The sequence below is a fragment of the Falco cherrug genome, chromosome 3, assembly GCF_023634085.1.
Source record: "Falco cherrug isolate bFalChe1 chromosome 3, bFalChe1.pri, whole genome shotgun sequence".
In the NCBI taxonomy this organism is placed as follows: Eukaryota; Metazoa; Chordata; class Aves; order Falconiformes; family Falconidae; genus Falco; species Falco cherrug.
Genome location: NC_073699.1, coordinates 59,019,085 through 59,033,568, shown reverse-complemented (window position 1 = coordinate 59,033,568; position 14,484 = coordinate 59,019,085). Strand labels below are relative to the sequence as shown.

Below are 14,484 nucleotides of genomic sequence, written 5' to 3'. Positions count from 1 at the left end.
AGACTTCTAAAGCTCCTTTTTGGCTACTGCTGAACAGTGACTAGACCGTTAAATAATGGTCTGTTTTTTTGTTGTTTTTTTTTTTTAATATAGGTATTTCAGACTAAGTGAGCTTGTGGAACATGTGTTCCCATTGCTTAATAAAGAACAGAGTTCTGCATTTCCATGCCCAGAATTCAGCTCTTTTTGCTATTGGAGAGAGCCTCTTCCTGACCTTAACATGGATGACCTGGCCTGAAAAATACTTCTCACCTAGAGATGGAATTTCATATTCAGCTACTCAACTTCAGCTTAAATGTGAAGAACTTTCTTAATGAATATGCTAATTTCTATACTGGTACCGTTAAGTCTTACTAAAGAAATCACTTTAACTCCGTTGGTTTAAAACAAAGAAAATGCAAAGCTACTGTCTTAACTGTCTTAATTTTTTTTTTTTTTGGGGGGGGGGGGGCGGGGGGGGATTGTGTTGGGGTTTTTTGTTTGTTTATTGCTTGTTTTTATATACCTGTTCTAAGGCACTTGAGATTGGCCTGTCATTGATGGTCATGGTACCCAAGTGCTTCAGGGCAGCTAAATGCTGAGGTAAACTATGACTTTGCATTTTCATCAATACAGACCATATTGTAAACATAGTGGGTGTTCTTTTTGTTTTGGAGGGGGAGGGTAGGCAGGAATGCATTGGGGTTTTTTGGTTTGGTTTGGGGTTTTTTTTGGTATTGGTGTTAATAGTATATTTTCTAAAATGAAGCCAAAAAGTGTATGGAAACTGCCAAATAGAATGTCAGACCAGTTAATAAAAAACGTGGTCTAATGTTCACATGGGCAATTGGGCCATTTTTAAAAGGAACCAGAACATAAGACCAGTGTGCTCTTTCTCAGTTAAAACACAGAAAATGTGTAGACATTACTAGCCTGACAGACTGAAGACATAAAATTCCTCTTTAAATGTAAATATGCCTTTTGTCACATGTACAAGACTGCTTGTACAGTTCACACTCAAACTAACTCTGCTTATTACTTTTTTTACATGCAATGTTTCAAACTTCATCAGCTTGTTAAAATGAAAGTTGTCTTCAGATACTTGTATGGCTTTTGTTGTTTCCAGGCTGCGCTATGTCATGTTATATTTCCATCAAGAAAAATCTTGAACATTTCTGTAAGAGTTGGGGAGCAGGTATTTTTATTTCCTTTTTCAACACAGAAATGATGCATATGTGTGTGTATGCTGTGTAGGCCAGTAAAACGTATGTACAGATTATATTCAGGGAATTGTAATACTGAAAAACTATGTATTTAATTTTTTAATTGTATACTGCAGGTCTTTCCAGAATTCTGTATTGCAGGTTTTCATTAGCTGGAAGGAAATGCAGCTCAATAATGAGATTTCAGCTATGAGAATGGTTAAATGCTGCAGAGCAGAAGAAAACCTTTTTTTTTTTTTTTTTTCTTCCTTTTATTAAGTTTTGGGTTATTCATAAACATTATGCTGTTCATTCCTCAGGTTCAGATCAGAACCTGTGAACAAATTGCATTCCAAGTCTGGTGTTCATCAGCTGGAAAAGCAGCTAGTATTTCTCTCCAGAAATAGTTGAAGGCAAAGGTGGTTCTGCTTTGTAAGTTGAGTTAGTGGTTTAACCTCCTTTGGACAAATCTATGGTGAGAATGTACCGTTTCACCAGTCCAGAGGGCTTAAGGACTACAGTCATTTAAACATCAGTCCTGGGCTTTCTGGGCACAGTCTTTTCTGCGACACCTTAAGCAAGTTCATGGGGCCACACATTAAAGATCCTTCCAGGGGCAGCTTCCACCAGGCTCCGGGGTAAGCTCTGTTCCCAGTTCCCAAGCAGCACTCCCAGTGGGAGCAGGGAAGCGTGCAGGGCAGTGTCAGTGATCTTTAGGAGGCATTTGTATGGCTACCTGCCCTGGTGCCTGCACCAGGGGCTGCGCTTGGCAGAAGCAGCTTGGGCAGGCCCCTCTGCTTCAGCTTACTTGGGCCGAACGTGGGAAGGGAGCTCTCTCCCCCACTACCTGCAAAAGAGTACATTTAGAGGATTTCACCACCACCACCCCCCTGCGAATATGATCTTTCATTTATCAGGCTGAGTAGTCTTAACCCACAGTTCTGATACAACACCAGCTGACGCTGGACAGTTGGTGAAGCGCTGGGGGGGTGTGTCATTTTTAGATCACTATATGAATGAAATAACTTTTTTTTATCAAACTCTAGTGTATTCCTGTGCTTGTAAAACATTAAAGAGTGGAGGCAAGCAAAATCAACATGGAGCCCCTCTTTCAAAGCAGGAGTATGAGAGCAGGAAAGAAAAATTACCGCTCTGTCACGGTGTGCCATGCATGTCAGTGAACCGAAAGGCATCCTTATTCTTGTACAATGAGAACAATGCTTTCCGTGACTGTTTCAGCAAAATCTTGGTCCTGTCACCAGTCTACTTTGTGTTTAAGTGGATTTCACAGGATTCAACTCATAGGATAGTTTGCTCTTACTACTTTTTTTTTGTTGGGTTTTTTTGGTTGGGTTGTTTTTTTTTGGTTTTTTACTGTCAGACGCTTACAAAGATCATTCCATTCTTTTTCTTATCTTTTATTCCATAGACTTCATTAGAAACTGAAATTTTCATGATCACCAAGTGCTTTGAATATCAATGGGATTTAAGTCACTTAAATACTTTAAAGTAAATAAATAAGAATCCAGCATAATAAAGTATTTTAATTACAAGACAAAATATTCTATCTAAAGATTTTATTTTACATAAAGGGAGTAAAGCTGCCTTTCCTAAAACAGTCCTTTGTGGATGTCAAAATTTTATTTACCATGCTCAACTTATTCTTGGTGGCCCTGGTATTACACAGGTTTTCTAAAAATAAAAGCACTTCATGAAGCTGGGATGGGTTTCCAAGTAGGACAGATTGTTTCCAAGGTTTGGCTGTATCTTTCTTGCTTGATGATGATGATGATTTTTTTAACTTGATTAATTTTTTTTCTCTTCGGTTCAATTAATCTTTTCAGATTGTCATAAAATTGAGCTGTGGTTATTAAGGTGGGGACGTGAGTAAACGAGCAATGTGGAAAAAATAGTATCAGGTGTATCTCCAAATGCATATAACTTAAGCTGGTATGAATATGGGGGTTGTGTGGTTGTAGAGAGCTCCTCATTCTGCTAACATGTTATTTTGCATTATAGGGATGTCCAACAAGTTGCTTAGTTAAAAAAAATCTTTTTTTTTCCCTGTAACAGCTACAGGTTTGATACTTGGTTTTTGATAAAATGTAAAAGTGTTCTTCAGGTCTCTGATATGAGTAGGGTGGGGGTTTTCTTTTGTTCTTCTAAATCTGGCTTGTTTGAAGCTTTTCAGATTGTTTGTGAACCCTGTTTAGGGACAGAATCTGGGGGCACTGTACCTGTCATTGCATACCTATGTAATTTGGGCTGCTGGGCACTTTACTGACTCTAGAAACGACATCTCATTACTATCAAACTGTAGGCTTGTGCTGCAATATTAATATGAAGTGGGGTAAATAAGAATTATGCATTAGCCTGTCTTTTGTGACCTTAGTAGAGAGAAGTGGCCTGAAACTAGTGTTTGAGAACAAGTTGTGCTATACTTCTTTCCAATTAGCGCAAGCTAAATCATTCTTTCTGTGAAAGAGGAACTTCTAAGTGTGTATGTCTGTAGGCACATGCACACCCCTGTTAAGACTGTGTTGTTGAAGATGCAGATACTTATTGGAACCATGTCAAAGGCTGAATCAATGACACCTGTCTGGAAGTAAAGAACATTGCAATTCAAAACTTGTTAGTGACTTGGATATTACCCATTTTCTGTAATTATTTAAAGATCAGTAATTCAAGTGGTACACATTTCTGGATTTTTATTTTTACAGTACCAAGCATGTTTGTACTTCAAAAGGTTGGGCTCTTATCCCTAACAGTATACAGTTGCATGTGCGTCTTGGCTCATGTATCCTTAGCTTCCTGTCATCAGTATACTCCTCCTAAAACTTTTTTTTTTTTTCAACTGGAAAAGTTTTAACACTTGTGTCAACTCTGTTATGGAACTTCTGAAGCAAACTTTGAATCCACTTATGGTAAAGACAAGAGAGATGAGATTTCATGTTAATATTTCATACAAGTCTTCTGGAAAATGCTGTCATATGAGAGAACGTTTAAATGACTGTAATGCAAATTCATAATGAAATATCAAAAATACATAGTGAATTTGAGATGCCTTTAAAGTGTCACTTTTGCCTGAAGAAGTTTTAGTTTCCAAAGTTAAAATCTGAATAGAGTGGGATCGTTTTGGATTTTGTTTACAGTGTTAATTCCAGATGAAAGTTAAAATGTTGGTTTATTTTGAGGGTGGGAAAACTCTCTTCAAACATTTGTTGCATTTTTGCATTGAAGATGTGGAATACTTGATTGTTAAGCAACCCAATCACTTATAAGGTAGTGTGTTTAAAATTGTCAAATCTGTGGTCATACCGCTACAGTGGGTTTTGTTAAGACTGGACTATCTTGGGTACAGTAACCCACACTTCCGTGCAATGTTTATTGATGTTCAGAACGATGTTATCACAATAAACAAACTTAAACTAGAATTTTTCTTCACTTTGTACTTGGGAATTCTTGTATTGCTAGTCTAGCAAATGTGGGAGTGTTTGAATTGTATTCATATTTTACACAGAATTCAAGTTGCTCTTCTAAGGACTGTGATACATTTTCTTTCTGTAGCACTCAGTTTACTTTTGTCAGAGTAGTTGTATAACTGATAAATAGTTGCTGCTATCTAACTTACCTTTTGTTCCAGTACCGATATTGGTTTATAACTATAATGAAAAGCAAACATGCATTAATATTATAGAGTACCAGGTAACAGATGCGTGACTTGGGGATACACAAGCTGCCTTGAAGAAAATCTCGTGGCTGCCTAGCTTCAGCTTTTGTTCGTCTGCTGTAATTTGGAGTTTTAACTGAATTCCATCAAAGTTAACTTTCTCCTTTCAAGGCAAAGAGTCTTGTCTTCCGTGACAGTTGTTAAACTGCTTGAGGCCATTATCGTGAAAGGGACCTCAAGCTTTCAGTAGAAGCTTATTCTTCCTGGTCTCTTGCTGCTGTTGGTAAATGCAGCTATCTAGCAGCCTACCTTAGAAAATGCAGCTGTTTGTCACGCATAGAAGTATGACACATCTGCACAGAGGTGTAAACTATGTTGTGCCTTTTGATCCTTATGCAGTGCGTCACTTGTGTTGCCGCCCCCAGCACCCATTCACTCTCCTTGTGCCCAGGCACAGAGCTTTCTGCTAGAGTTCTGTCTCCTGCGTTGTTGTTGGGTTTCCCCTGTGATTCTGCTCAAGCGCTGCACCCTTCTCTTCACACCTTGGGCACTTCACTCCTCACGCCACGCTCTTTTCACTGCCCATCTTTCACACCTAGGTTTCAGTACTTGCTTGTTGTGTGCAGGGAGTGGCTGTGCCAGTGCAAGCAATGGAAGGGTGGTGTGTCCTGTATGTGCCAAACGTTCAGATCTGTTGCAAAAACACTTCTGAGCTGGTGGTGTTTCTCCTGTGTCCGTCTTGCCCTGATGGACTTCTACTGGGGTGATCTTGTTCTTTGTGGAAGGATTTTTCTGTTGGAGCAAGTGTCTTAGATGTGTAAAGAACAGAGTCACCGTTTCCAAGAATGGGTACTTCCCTGTGTGTGTGCAGGGCATCGTTTCCAGAGTTACGTCATGCAGTTTGTACGTGGCGGCCCCCAGGAAGCAACGTGTGCACTGTTCTGGCTGGGAGGCACGTGTGTGCTCCCACTTGTTGCAGTTGCCAGCCGAGCTCTCAGAGCGGTGGTGAGCTGTGAGTCCGCTGGCCGCTTGAAGGGTTTCCCGGGCAGGTGTCACATGCTGCATGGGAGGGAGGGGGACAGTTCAGAGCTTCCAGAGGTTTCACTGTTGGACACGGCCAGGGCTTATCAGGGTCTTCTGTCTGGCAGGGGTGGCCACTTCCATGCATAGTGGTTTCTAAGCATGACGGTACACCATGCTTTTCGTCCTCTCCCCTTGTCTTAGACAAATTTATCAAATCCACATAGACGTTCCTGTCCCATACTGGCAATTCCCAGGACCCCTTTAACCGTGTAGGGGACTGTAGCAAGGAACAGCAGAAAGACCCCAGTGCTGTAACCCCGCGTGCCGTGTTTTTCTCCGTGGCGGGAGTGGTTGCCAGCTTGGGCTGAGGCCCCAGGCTGGTGTGTGTTGGGAAGGCTTCCCAGCCAAGCTGCGGCTCGGTGGGAGAACAGATATTGAGCCATCAGGAGCGAGGACTTGTGTTAACGGGTTTCATGTGTAGGCCTTTGAACAGGGCACAACTAACTGTGTATTGGGAGAACTACAACCAGTGCTAAGCCACCTCCTCAGGAGTTGCTACAAAAGCCTTTGCTTTTAAGGAAGTATGCCAGATAGGTGCGGTTTTGACTAAATACTCCTTTTCAGTCTGAATTCATCTGAATTCTGCTTTAAGGACTGGGTGGCTGCCAGACTTGCTTACTCCAGCACTGAAAGCTGGTGCACCTCATGTTTTCTTCCTAGTAGTTTCTTTTGTTCCAGTCTTTCCGTGCCTTCACCTTTTTCCTTCTCCTTCCTACCTTGCTATACTCTATGATCTTGTGTTCCCCACTTCTGATGATACTTCATGTGTACATGTTCTGGTGAGAATAAGCAACATAACCTGAACAGTTCAGCCTGGAACTGGCTGAAGGGTAGAACCCAAAGGGTTGTCACGACTGGGGCTACAGCTGACTGGCAACCGGTCACCAGTGGTGTTCCTCAGGGCTCAGTTCTAGGGCCAGTTCTGTTCAGTATCTTTATCAGCGATCTGGATGCAGGAGCTGAATGCACCATTAGCAAGTTTTCTGACAATACCAAACTGGGAGGTGCTGCTGACTCTCTTGAGGGGCAAGAGGCCTTGCAGAGGGATCTGGATAGATGGGAGCATTGGGCAGTGATTAATGGGATGAAGTCTAGCAACAAATCCAAATGCTGGGTTCTGCACCCAGGATGGAGTAGCACGGGGCACCAGTATAAACTGGGGGAGGAGTGGCTGGAGAGCAGCCCCGCAGAAAGGGCTCTGGGGGTGCTGGTCGGCACCAGGCTGCTGTGAGTCACAGGGTGCCCGGGCAGCCCAGGGGGCAAACTGCGTCCTGGGGGGCATCAAACAGCACAACCAGCCGGTCACAAGAGGTGATCATCCTGCTGTGTTCAGCACTGGTACAGCCTCGCCTCGAGTACGGCGTGCGGTTCTGGGCCCCACAATTTCAGAAGGATGTGAAGGTCCCTGAATGTGTCCAGAGGAGGGCAACAGAGCTGGCGCAAGGGCTGGAAGGCATGTCCTGTGGGGAGCGGCTGAGGACTTTGGGCTTGTCTACCTTGGAGAAGAGGAGGCTGAGGGGTGACCTCATGGCTCTCTACAGCTTCCTGAGGTGGGGAAGTGGAAAGGGAGGTGCTGAGCTCTTCTCCCTGGGATCCAGTGACAGGACACATGGGAATGGTTCAAAGCTGCACCAGGGGAGGTTTAGACTGGACATTAGGGAGCATTTCTTTACTGAGGTGGTCGATGCCCCAAGCCTGTCAGTGTTTAAGAGGCATTTGGACAATGTCCTTAACAAGCTTTAACTTTTGATGAGCCAGGACTCGGAGCACTCAATAAGCAACAAAGACGGGTAAGAGCGGTGTGGGCAGAACTTCTGTGTACCGTACAAAGCCTATGCAACACTGCTTGATGCTGAATAAACGCTGAAAATATACATGCAGACTTGACTGTGAAGTCAGAAGCTGCAGTTTCCAAAGTTGTGGAGGAGAGAGCAAAAACTTAGGTTTACAGAGCTGTGTTCAGTGGAAAGCGAGAGAGCATCAAGACATCACACAACAGGTAGGCTTTATTTGGACATATTCGCAGTTGTTTTCCACCACACAATTTTCTTCATATTCCTCGATATTACTCTCCCTCTCTATATATGTACATGAACATATGTATACACATGCACACCTAAAGCATACTCTCAAACGCGCTGTTCTTTTTGCTGAAAAATTACAGTAATATTCCCTTGTTCACAATCAAGATAACAAAATGGATGAAGGTCAAAACCTGCTTCTGTAGTAGCATGTTACAAGATGTTCTTTGAAGTCTCCCATACACAAAGGGCTGGCAGAGCTGTTCCTTCTGCAGTCTGCAGGGTACGTTGTTGGTGCTGGCTCGAGTGCAAGTCCGTCTTGTGATGACAGGACATAGCCCCCAGGTGTTCCTGGTAACTTGACAATCTGAACTTTATGCTATTACCTGGGAGCAACTAGCAGCCCAAGCGTACCTGCTGATCAAGTCTCAGTGGAGCGCATATTCTTCCCATCTCCAAGCTGAGACTAAGTGCATTTGTAGTTCTGGTGAAATAGGTCCATATCCACTACTGGGCCGTAACATAAGGACTCAGCAGATAAAACTCACTTCCAAATGCATGATGTATTCTCAGGAAACAATTTAATCCTGATTTGGATCTCCTGGTTGCAGTTGAGGAGCCCTTTACCTTGCGTTCCCAGTGCATTTTAAAGCTGTATTGGGAGGTGGTGGGCGTTTTGTTTCAAGTTGCCTCCCTATGCTTTCCATTTACAGCTTACTCTATTTCCTTCGACTGTAAATTTTCTTGACTGGCTGGTTGGCCTCACCAAGCTGACTAGAGTCTCTCAGTGAAACTGCACAAAAACTGCAAGTAACCTGGCATACATTGAAAGGACACAGAAAATCCTCATTGTGTTGAGTGGTCAGTATAGAAATGTCTCCACGGTGTGTGAAGTCGTAGTAGCAAATTAAAATAATGAGGTAGCTTGTTTGGTTTGGTTTTTTTGACATGTTTTGTGATGGATATTCCAGTTTTGCTCCAAGCTCTCCTGGGGATACAATTGATCTACACGTCCCTTTTTTTGCCTTTTTCCATACTGCTTTAGGATACGCCTCACATGTTTGCCCAGAGCAGAGCCTCTCTGGCTGTCAGCACGCTGGCTTGTCTTCAGATGACCTAGCTGTGGGAACTTACCTGTCCCGCAAGCAATGCTGCCTTGGGGACTCTGCTGGTTTTGATATTTGGACAGTCCCTGAGAAATCATGCCTCATGCCTAGCTAAGGGGCTGTCAGACACGTCTGTACTTCACCTGGTATGGTTTGGTTTTCTTCCTGTTTTGAGGTCAAATGGGAGAACCTGGCACAACAGATGCTGTTTTGCTAAAGAATCTCGCAGTCCTTATACACTGCATTACAAAGCTACCTACAAAGCAGCTCTAAAAGGTAGTACTGTGATTTTTGAAACAGGCAGCATACCAGCCTCGGCTCCCATTTACAGGGTGGTTTTTTTAAGGCTTTCTTGGTTAACAGATGCTTCCTATTTAAACCAGTGGATGATCTTGGATGGGGTGGTCAAATCATGAACCCACAGTGTGAAATGTTCCTTTCAGTACAGGCATTTCCTTGTTCTGTTTAAGATGAAGATGTGAAGAGATGTTAAGATCGAAGATATAAATGCTCCAACAGTGGGTTCAGGATATTCTGGAGTAGGGCTCTTGCTCCTTCCTTCCAGAAGCTGGGCTGTCCTGTATGGAGCAAACCCTCAGCAGGCCCATGAACGCATCTGTGCTTCAGCTACTGCTTTAATGAATGTTTTATCCAAGCTGGAGCAGAGACTGGAACTCGGGTTCCCCCCTCTGCTATTCAGGAGCTACAGCGCTGTGGTCTTCCCAGCTGGGTGATTATTCCACCTTGTAGGCTCCAGGAAAATAATCTCATTAGGAGGAACCAAGCCACCTACCCTGGTTACAGCAATTACCAAGGAAGTGGAAATTAAGGGCCAAGTCTCCCTCAACAAAGGCAGGAATCTAAGACAGAGGTTCTTTGTAAAAGGTCAATAGCTTTAGCCACTGTGCTGCTAGAAATGGTGGATGGGAAACTATCCCTAAAAGCTCTAAAAGGTGTCCTCAAAATATGCCATTGAGACCGGGCCCTGCTGTGACAGGTTTGTGAATGCTTTATACCCATGTACAAGTACCAGTTACGCTGCCTCAGGAGGGCTCAAAGAATCTCAGCAGCAGCAGATCCTGGGCACAGGCAGAAACCTGGTAAGAGATGGCCCTGTCCCATCAGCGGAACTGGGCTCGTGAAAATTTGTGGGTTGGATCTGGACATCTACCAGAGCGGTTAGGCAAGAATTAGATGATACAACTTTTGTAACTATAGCACTAAACTTGCTCTGCTGATACTTAAAAATGTCTCAGCTGCGGGAGATGGGAGGTTGTGTTTGCCAGCTAGGTCTCCCTAAGCGCTCAGCTCATTTTGTTTGTTTCCATGAGTCATTTTTAGAACAGGCAACAATAATCTGACAACACTTGAGTCACACATAGTCTGGAGCCAACTTCTTGGAGAACACAACTTTCTTGAGAGAGAAAATAATCTAGAAGGAAAAGTGACTCTGGCTTTTGTACATAATAAGAAATTATGTTTAAAAAAAAAAGTGGTTGATGTAATTGGCTTTTGAAAACACAGAAAACAATCCTTCCTGTCTGTACCTTTGAGACCTAGAAAGGTATGGGACAGAAAGGGGCTGTTGCTTTAGAATAAAAGAAAACTACCCCCCCCTTGAACAAGTAAACAAGTATGTGGTTCCTAACTGCATGCTAATGCCTCACAGGCTGGCACAGATCAAGACAAATGTGCAGGAGATGAGACGGTGGCTCCCTTTATCAAGCTGTGAAATGCAAGTTCACTGTACATCTTTGGCTGCTGACTAACAGCTGCTTTTACAGGAACAGCCTTCCCTGCTACAAAATACATCCAGTCCTATCTGCTTAGCCGTAACACTGTCATTTCTCAAAATCAGGTGCCAAGAGCTCTTCTTAAACCCAGGTGCTTTACAACTCTGCTCACAATTTCCTTCCCGTGCTCACAGCTCCCCCCGTGCAATCCCAGCCGCACAGGGACTGACTCAGAGTTCCTCTGCAGAGGGAAAGCTTTTTCCACCTGACAGTTTGTTGTGGGAAGGCCCTGTTTCATTGCCTGGAAACAGAGTTATTGAGGACTATCTATTCCAAAACTAAGTAACAAAGGCGTAAGTCTTCATCTGACCTCCTCAGATGGGAAGGGCTTCACCTAACCATACTGTGCTGCTTACAGCATGGGGAGTTCTTCCTTCACCTAAAGGAATTCTTTGTTCTGAGGCCATAAACAGCTGTTCTACATTTGCAAGAAGAAAAACATACTACACAAACCACTACGATAAATACAGCTCTATACAGCACAAATAGGCTATTAAAAGGATCAGTTTACATGAGAATACATAGATGACAAATGAACAGTCCTGCTCTCAGTAAAGTGTGGCTAGATATATTTTTTTTTCCAGCCATGAAAAAGATCAAAATGCTTAGAGAGCCAAAACACCATTTTTGTTACCTCCACTGCAAAGGGGCTAGTACGAGAAAATACCGTTGCCCCAAATGTGTTAATCTGTTTAAGGTAAAAAAGTTGCTTTCCCCATATAAACAGACAATGAGTGTTAAAACAAACCTCACTCAAAGGCACCAATGCAGGAGGCTGCTACAACAAAGACAGTGCAGATGGCTGGTTTGTGCATTTGACAGTATTGGCTAATAAGACTATTCTCCTCTATCAACAATTTTTCCTCTGATTTGTATTCTACAATGCAACAAGGAAAACTTCCTTTTTAATGCAAATACTGTAAGAGTGCCAGAAGCAAACTTTGTAGAATTTTTTTAAACATTTCAGAATTACCATTTTTCTAGCTAAGCATAGACAATTGACATTTTTCTTAACTGTTTTATTCGTTTCAAGCTATAATCTCAAGAGCATCATACTTAACTGATCCTCTCTTTTACCGTATCAATTGAAAGTAACTGTTCTAAATCCTTCAGTAGCAGCAACTGCACCTTACACTCACATCTGCCCGGTGGCAAGCTGAGGCAAGGTAAGTTTCTCTCTGCCCGGCTGCTTCCACTTGATTGGAATAAGTCATTCATCTTGTCTCTAGCACTGTGTTTGGCCCTTAAAGGAAAAAAGGTAACTGATGCAGATGACTATCATTTTGCTTTGAACCATCATGGTTAGCAATTGCATTGAGCAAATTGTTTATGCGAATTCACTGGACCCAACATACTAAATAACATAAGGAATAATAAGTCATCAACCGTGTCAATACAATTTCACTTTCTTGGCCCCGCTTTACTGAAAACATGAAAATAGCTGGCCACAACTGTAAACTTCAGCAGTGATGTAAACTCTGATATACTAGGGACAATTTTAAAAACTAGGGAGAAAACTGCAAAGACAATTTAATAGGTGATAGTAGGAGCACAGTGGAGAAGTATCTCATAAAATCATATTTGTTGTTTGAACAGTTGTTTGCTTGTACAAGTAAACAAGGGCTTGGGAAGGAGTTAATTTAGCTACAGAAACATGTCTTTTGTAGCTACCTCTGGAAATGGGACAAGGAAAAGGTCTCAGTATAGAGAGATATAAACCCATCACTGAAATCAAATATATAAACAGAATATATTAAAGCTTTGAATTTTATTACATTTAATTTCTTCTGAATATCTTACCCTTCTCTCCTGTTCAAGGTAAATCTAAACATGAGAAATGGAAGGATAAAGGAGAACCCCACTAAACGTGGAGTACATTTCGTCAGAGTCTGTGTACGCCAGTTTGCCTCCTGTTACAACGACATTTACTTCATCTCCTGCTTTGAGGTGAAGAACAAGGTGGAACGTCCCAGGACCACCACAGGTCCGTTTCCCCGAGTAGGGTTTGTGATACTCCAGCAGTTCCCTTCTGTACCCAGCTGTATGGAGCTGAGCCACACTTGCGTTGGAGACGGACAGCACTGCTTCTACGTACTCGTCCCTCTCTGGGGCCAGCACAGCAGTGATCAGATAGCGCCCTTCATAGGGTGATGTGAAAATGCCTGCAGAAAAGAGACAGACTGAGCTTTTTGGAGTTATTAAAAACTGAGAGATCTGATCGCTCTAAGCACTATGACAAACATAAACCAACACCCATTGCTACATATAGGTAACTGTGACAAGGTCAGCCTGGGTAGCTGACCAACTGACATCAGTCATGAAGGCAAAGGGTTGCTTGCTTTTGTGTTACAGCTTACCCGTCCTTCAGGACATAAGCAGGTCTTGTCCACATTCAGAAATCTCCTGTTCTAAGCAGCTGCCATGACTCAGAGCTAGGCGAAGGGGCAAGAGGCACCCACATGCTGTGAAAGTCCCCAGCAGCATGCCTAACACCCTCAAGTGACGCAACACTCTGCTCAAGAAGGGAGCAGCCTGCAGTTACTGCTATTGGGGAGGCAGCATGTATCACCCATCTCCCTCCTCTCCCCCAGGTGACCCAGCTGGCTGAGCTGCAGTGAAGTGGGTTAGCAAGGAACCTCACCTCGGCTGCCCAGGCTCAGCTGACTCGAGGTGGGCTGAGGAGCACAATCACCTTGCTGGCACAGCAGACAGTGGTGAGGTGGGCCTCAGTATTACTGGGCAGTTGTGGAAAACCAGCAGTGGCAAAGTGCATGCCTGGCCACATCCACAAGAAGCTTTTACCCAGGTGTGTCTGGTTTAGGTGAACTTATTTTGTTCAATGCACTAGCAAGGCCTGAGATAGCATCAAACACTGGCAAACCCATGCTACTGCTCATCTGGCGTCCCTGTGAGTCCTTCTTTCACTGTTACCTGTATTGGGGTTATAATAGTCCCCATCATTCACAAGCACTTTGTTAAAGTGAACCACGCCGACATCACTGGAGAAAGGCTTCTGTGTCAGCCCAGCAGAAAATGACACCAGAGAGGCCGCAGCAGCAGGTCCTAAAATGGGTAACAACATGAGTCAGTCACATCAGGACGACAACACAGCCTCCCTGTGATGGTTTATAATCCAGTGTCTCTGTTCCTGCACATACTCCACTTCAACTAACTCTGTCACTTGAGGGATGCCAGAATTGGCAGAATATGTGTTGCTGGCCCAGGTCCCAGATGTCTCACCATAAAATTAACGGACCACCATAAAATTCCCCTCTCGCGTGTGTCCACCCCCCCCCCCCCCCCTTTTTTTTTTCCTCCTCCTTCTAAGGAAAAGGTATATGGCTTGTAAATGCTGGCACTGGAAATCCTGCCACGTCTCAATTCAACAATGCTTCTGCCACCGACCTTCTTCAGGACTGAGGTTGCCCTTGGACATCTCCGCTCTCTGTCACTATCACAACGGCAACAGGAAGGCTAAAGGTGTATAGCTTGTGCCAGCTTTCCTAGCCACCCTGTGAAGCTGCGCATGGCTTAGATCTCTTACCTTCTCTGCTGAAGGGTAGTGAAAATAGCTACAAGAATTAACACTTCAGCATTGAAGCAAAGAGAACCATCACTGGGGCTTTTCTC

The 14,484-nt window shown here is 43.5% G+C and overlaps 2 protein-coding genes across 9 annotated transcripts in view; one reads left to right on the top strand and one right to left on the bottom strand.

Moving 5' to 3' along the window:
• The window catches only part of LPIN2 (lipin 2), a 47,246-nt gene extending 42,631 nt beyond the window's left edge, over window positions 1–4,615 (top strand). For 6 of the 7 annotated variants that reach the window (XM_055703489.1, XM_027804196.2, XM_005438411.4 and 3 more), the window contains one exon: window positions 94–4,615. In XM_055703489.1, coding sequence (XP_055559464.1) covers window positions 94–238 — 145 coding nt within the window. In that variant the 3' untranslated portion in view covers window positions 239–4,615. The remainder of the gene's footprint in view (window positions 1–93) is intronic. The other variant, XM_014279344.3, reaches the window with a different exon arrangement.
• Window positions 4,616–7,922: 3,307 nt separating this feature from the next.
• EMILIN2 (elastin microfibril interfacer 2) overlaps window positions 7,923–14,484 on the bottom strand; it is a 37,578-nt gene continuing 31,016 nt past the window's right edge. For both annotated transcript variants that reach the window (XM_055705787.1, XM_055705788.1), the window contains 2 exons: window positions 13,786–13,917; window positions 7,923–13,016 (listed from right to left, as the gene is read on the bottom strand). In XM_055705787.1, coding sequence (XP_055561762.1) covers window positions 12,679–13,016; window positions 13,786–13,917 — 470 coding nt within the window. In that variant the 3' untranslated portion in view covers window positions 7,923–12,678. The remainder of the gene's footprint in view (window positions 13,017–13,785; window positions 13,918–14,484) is intronic.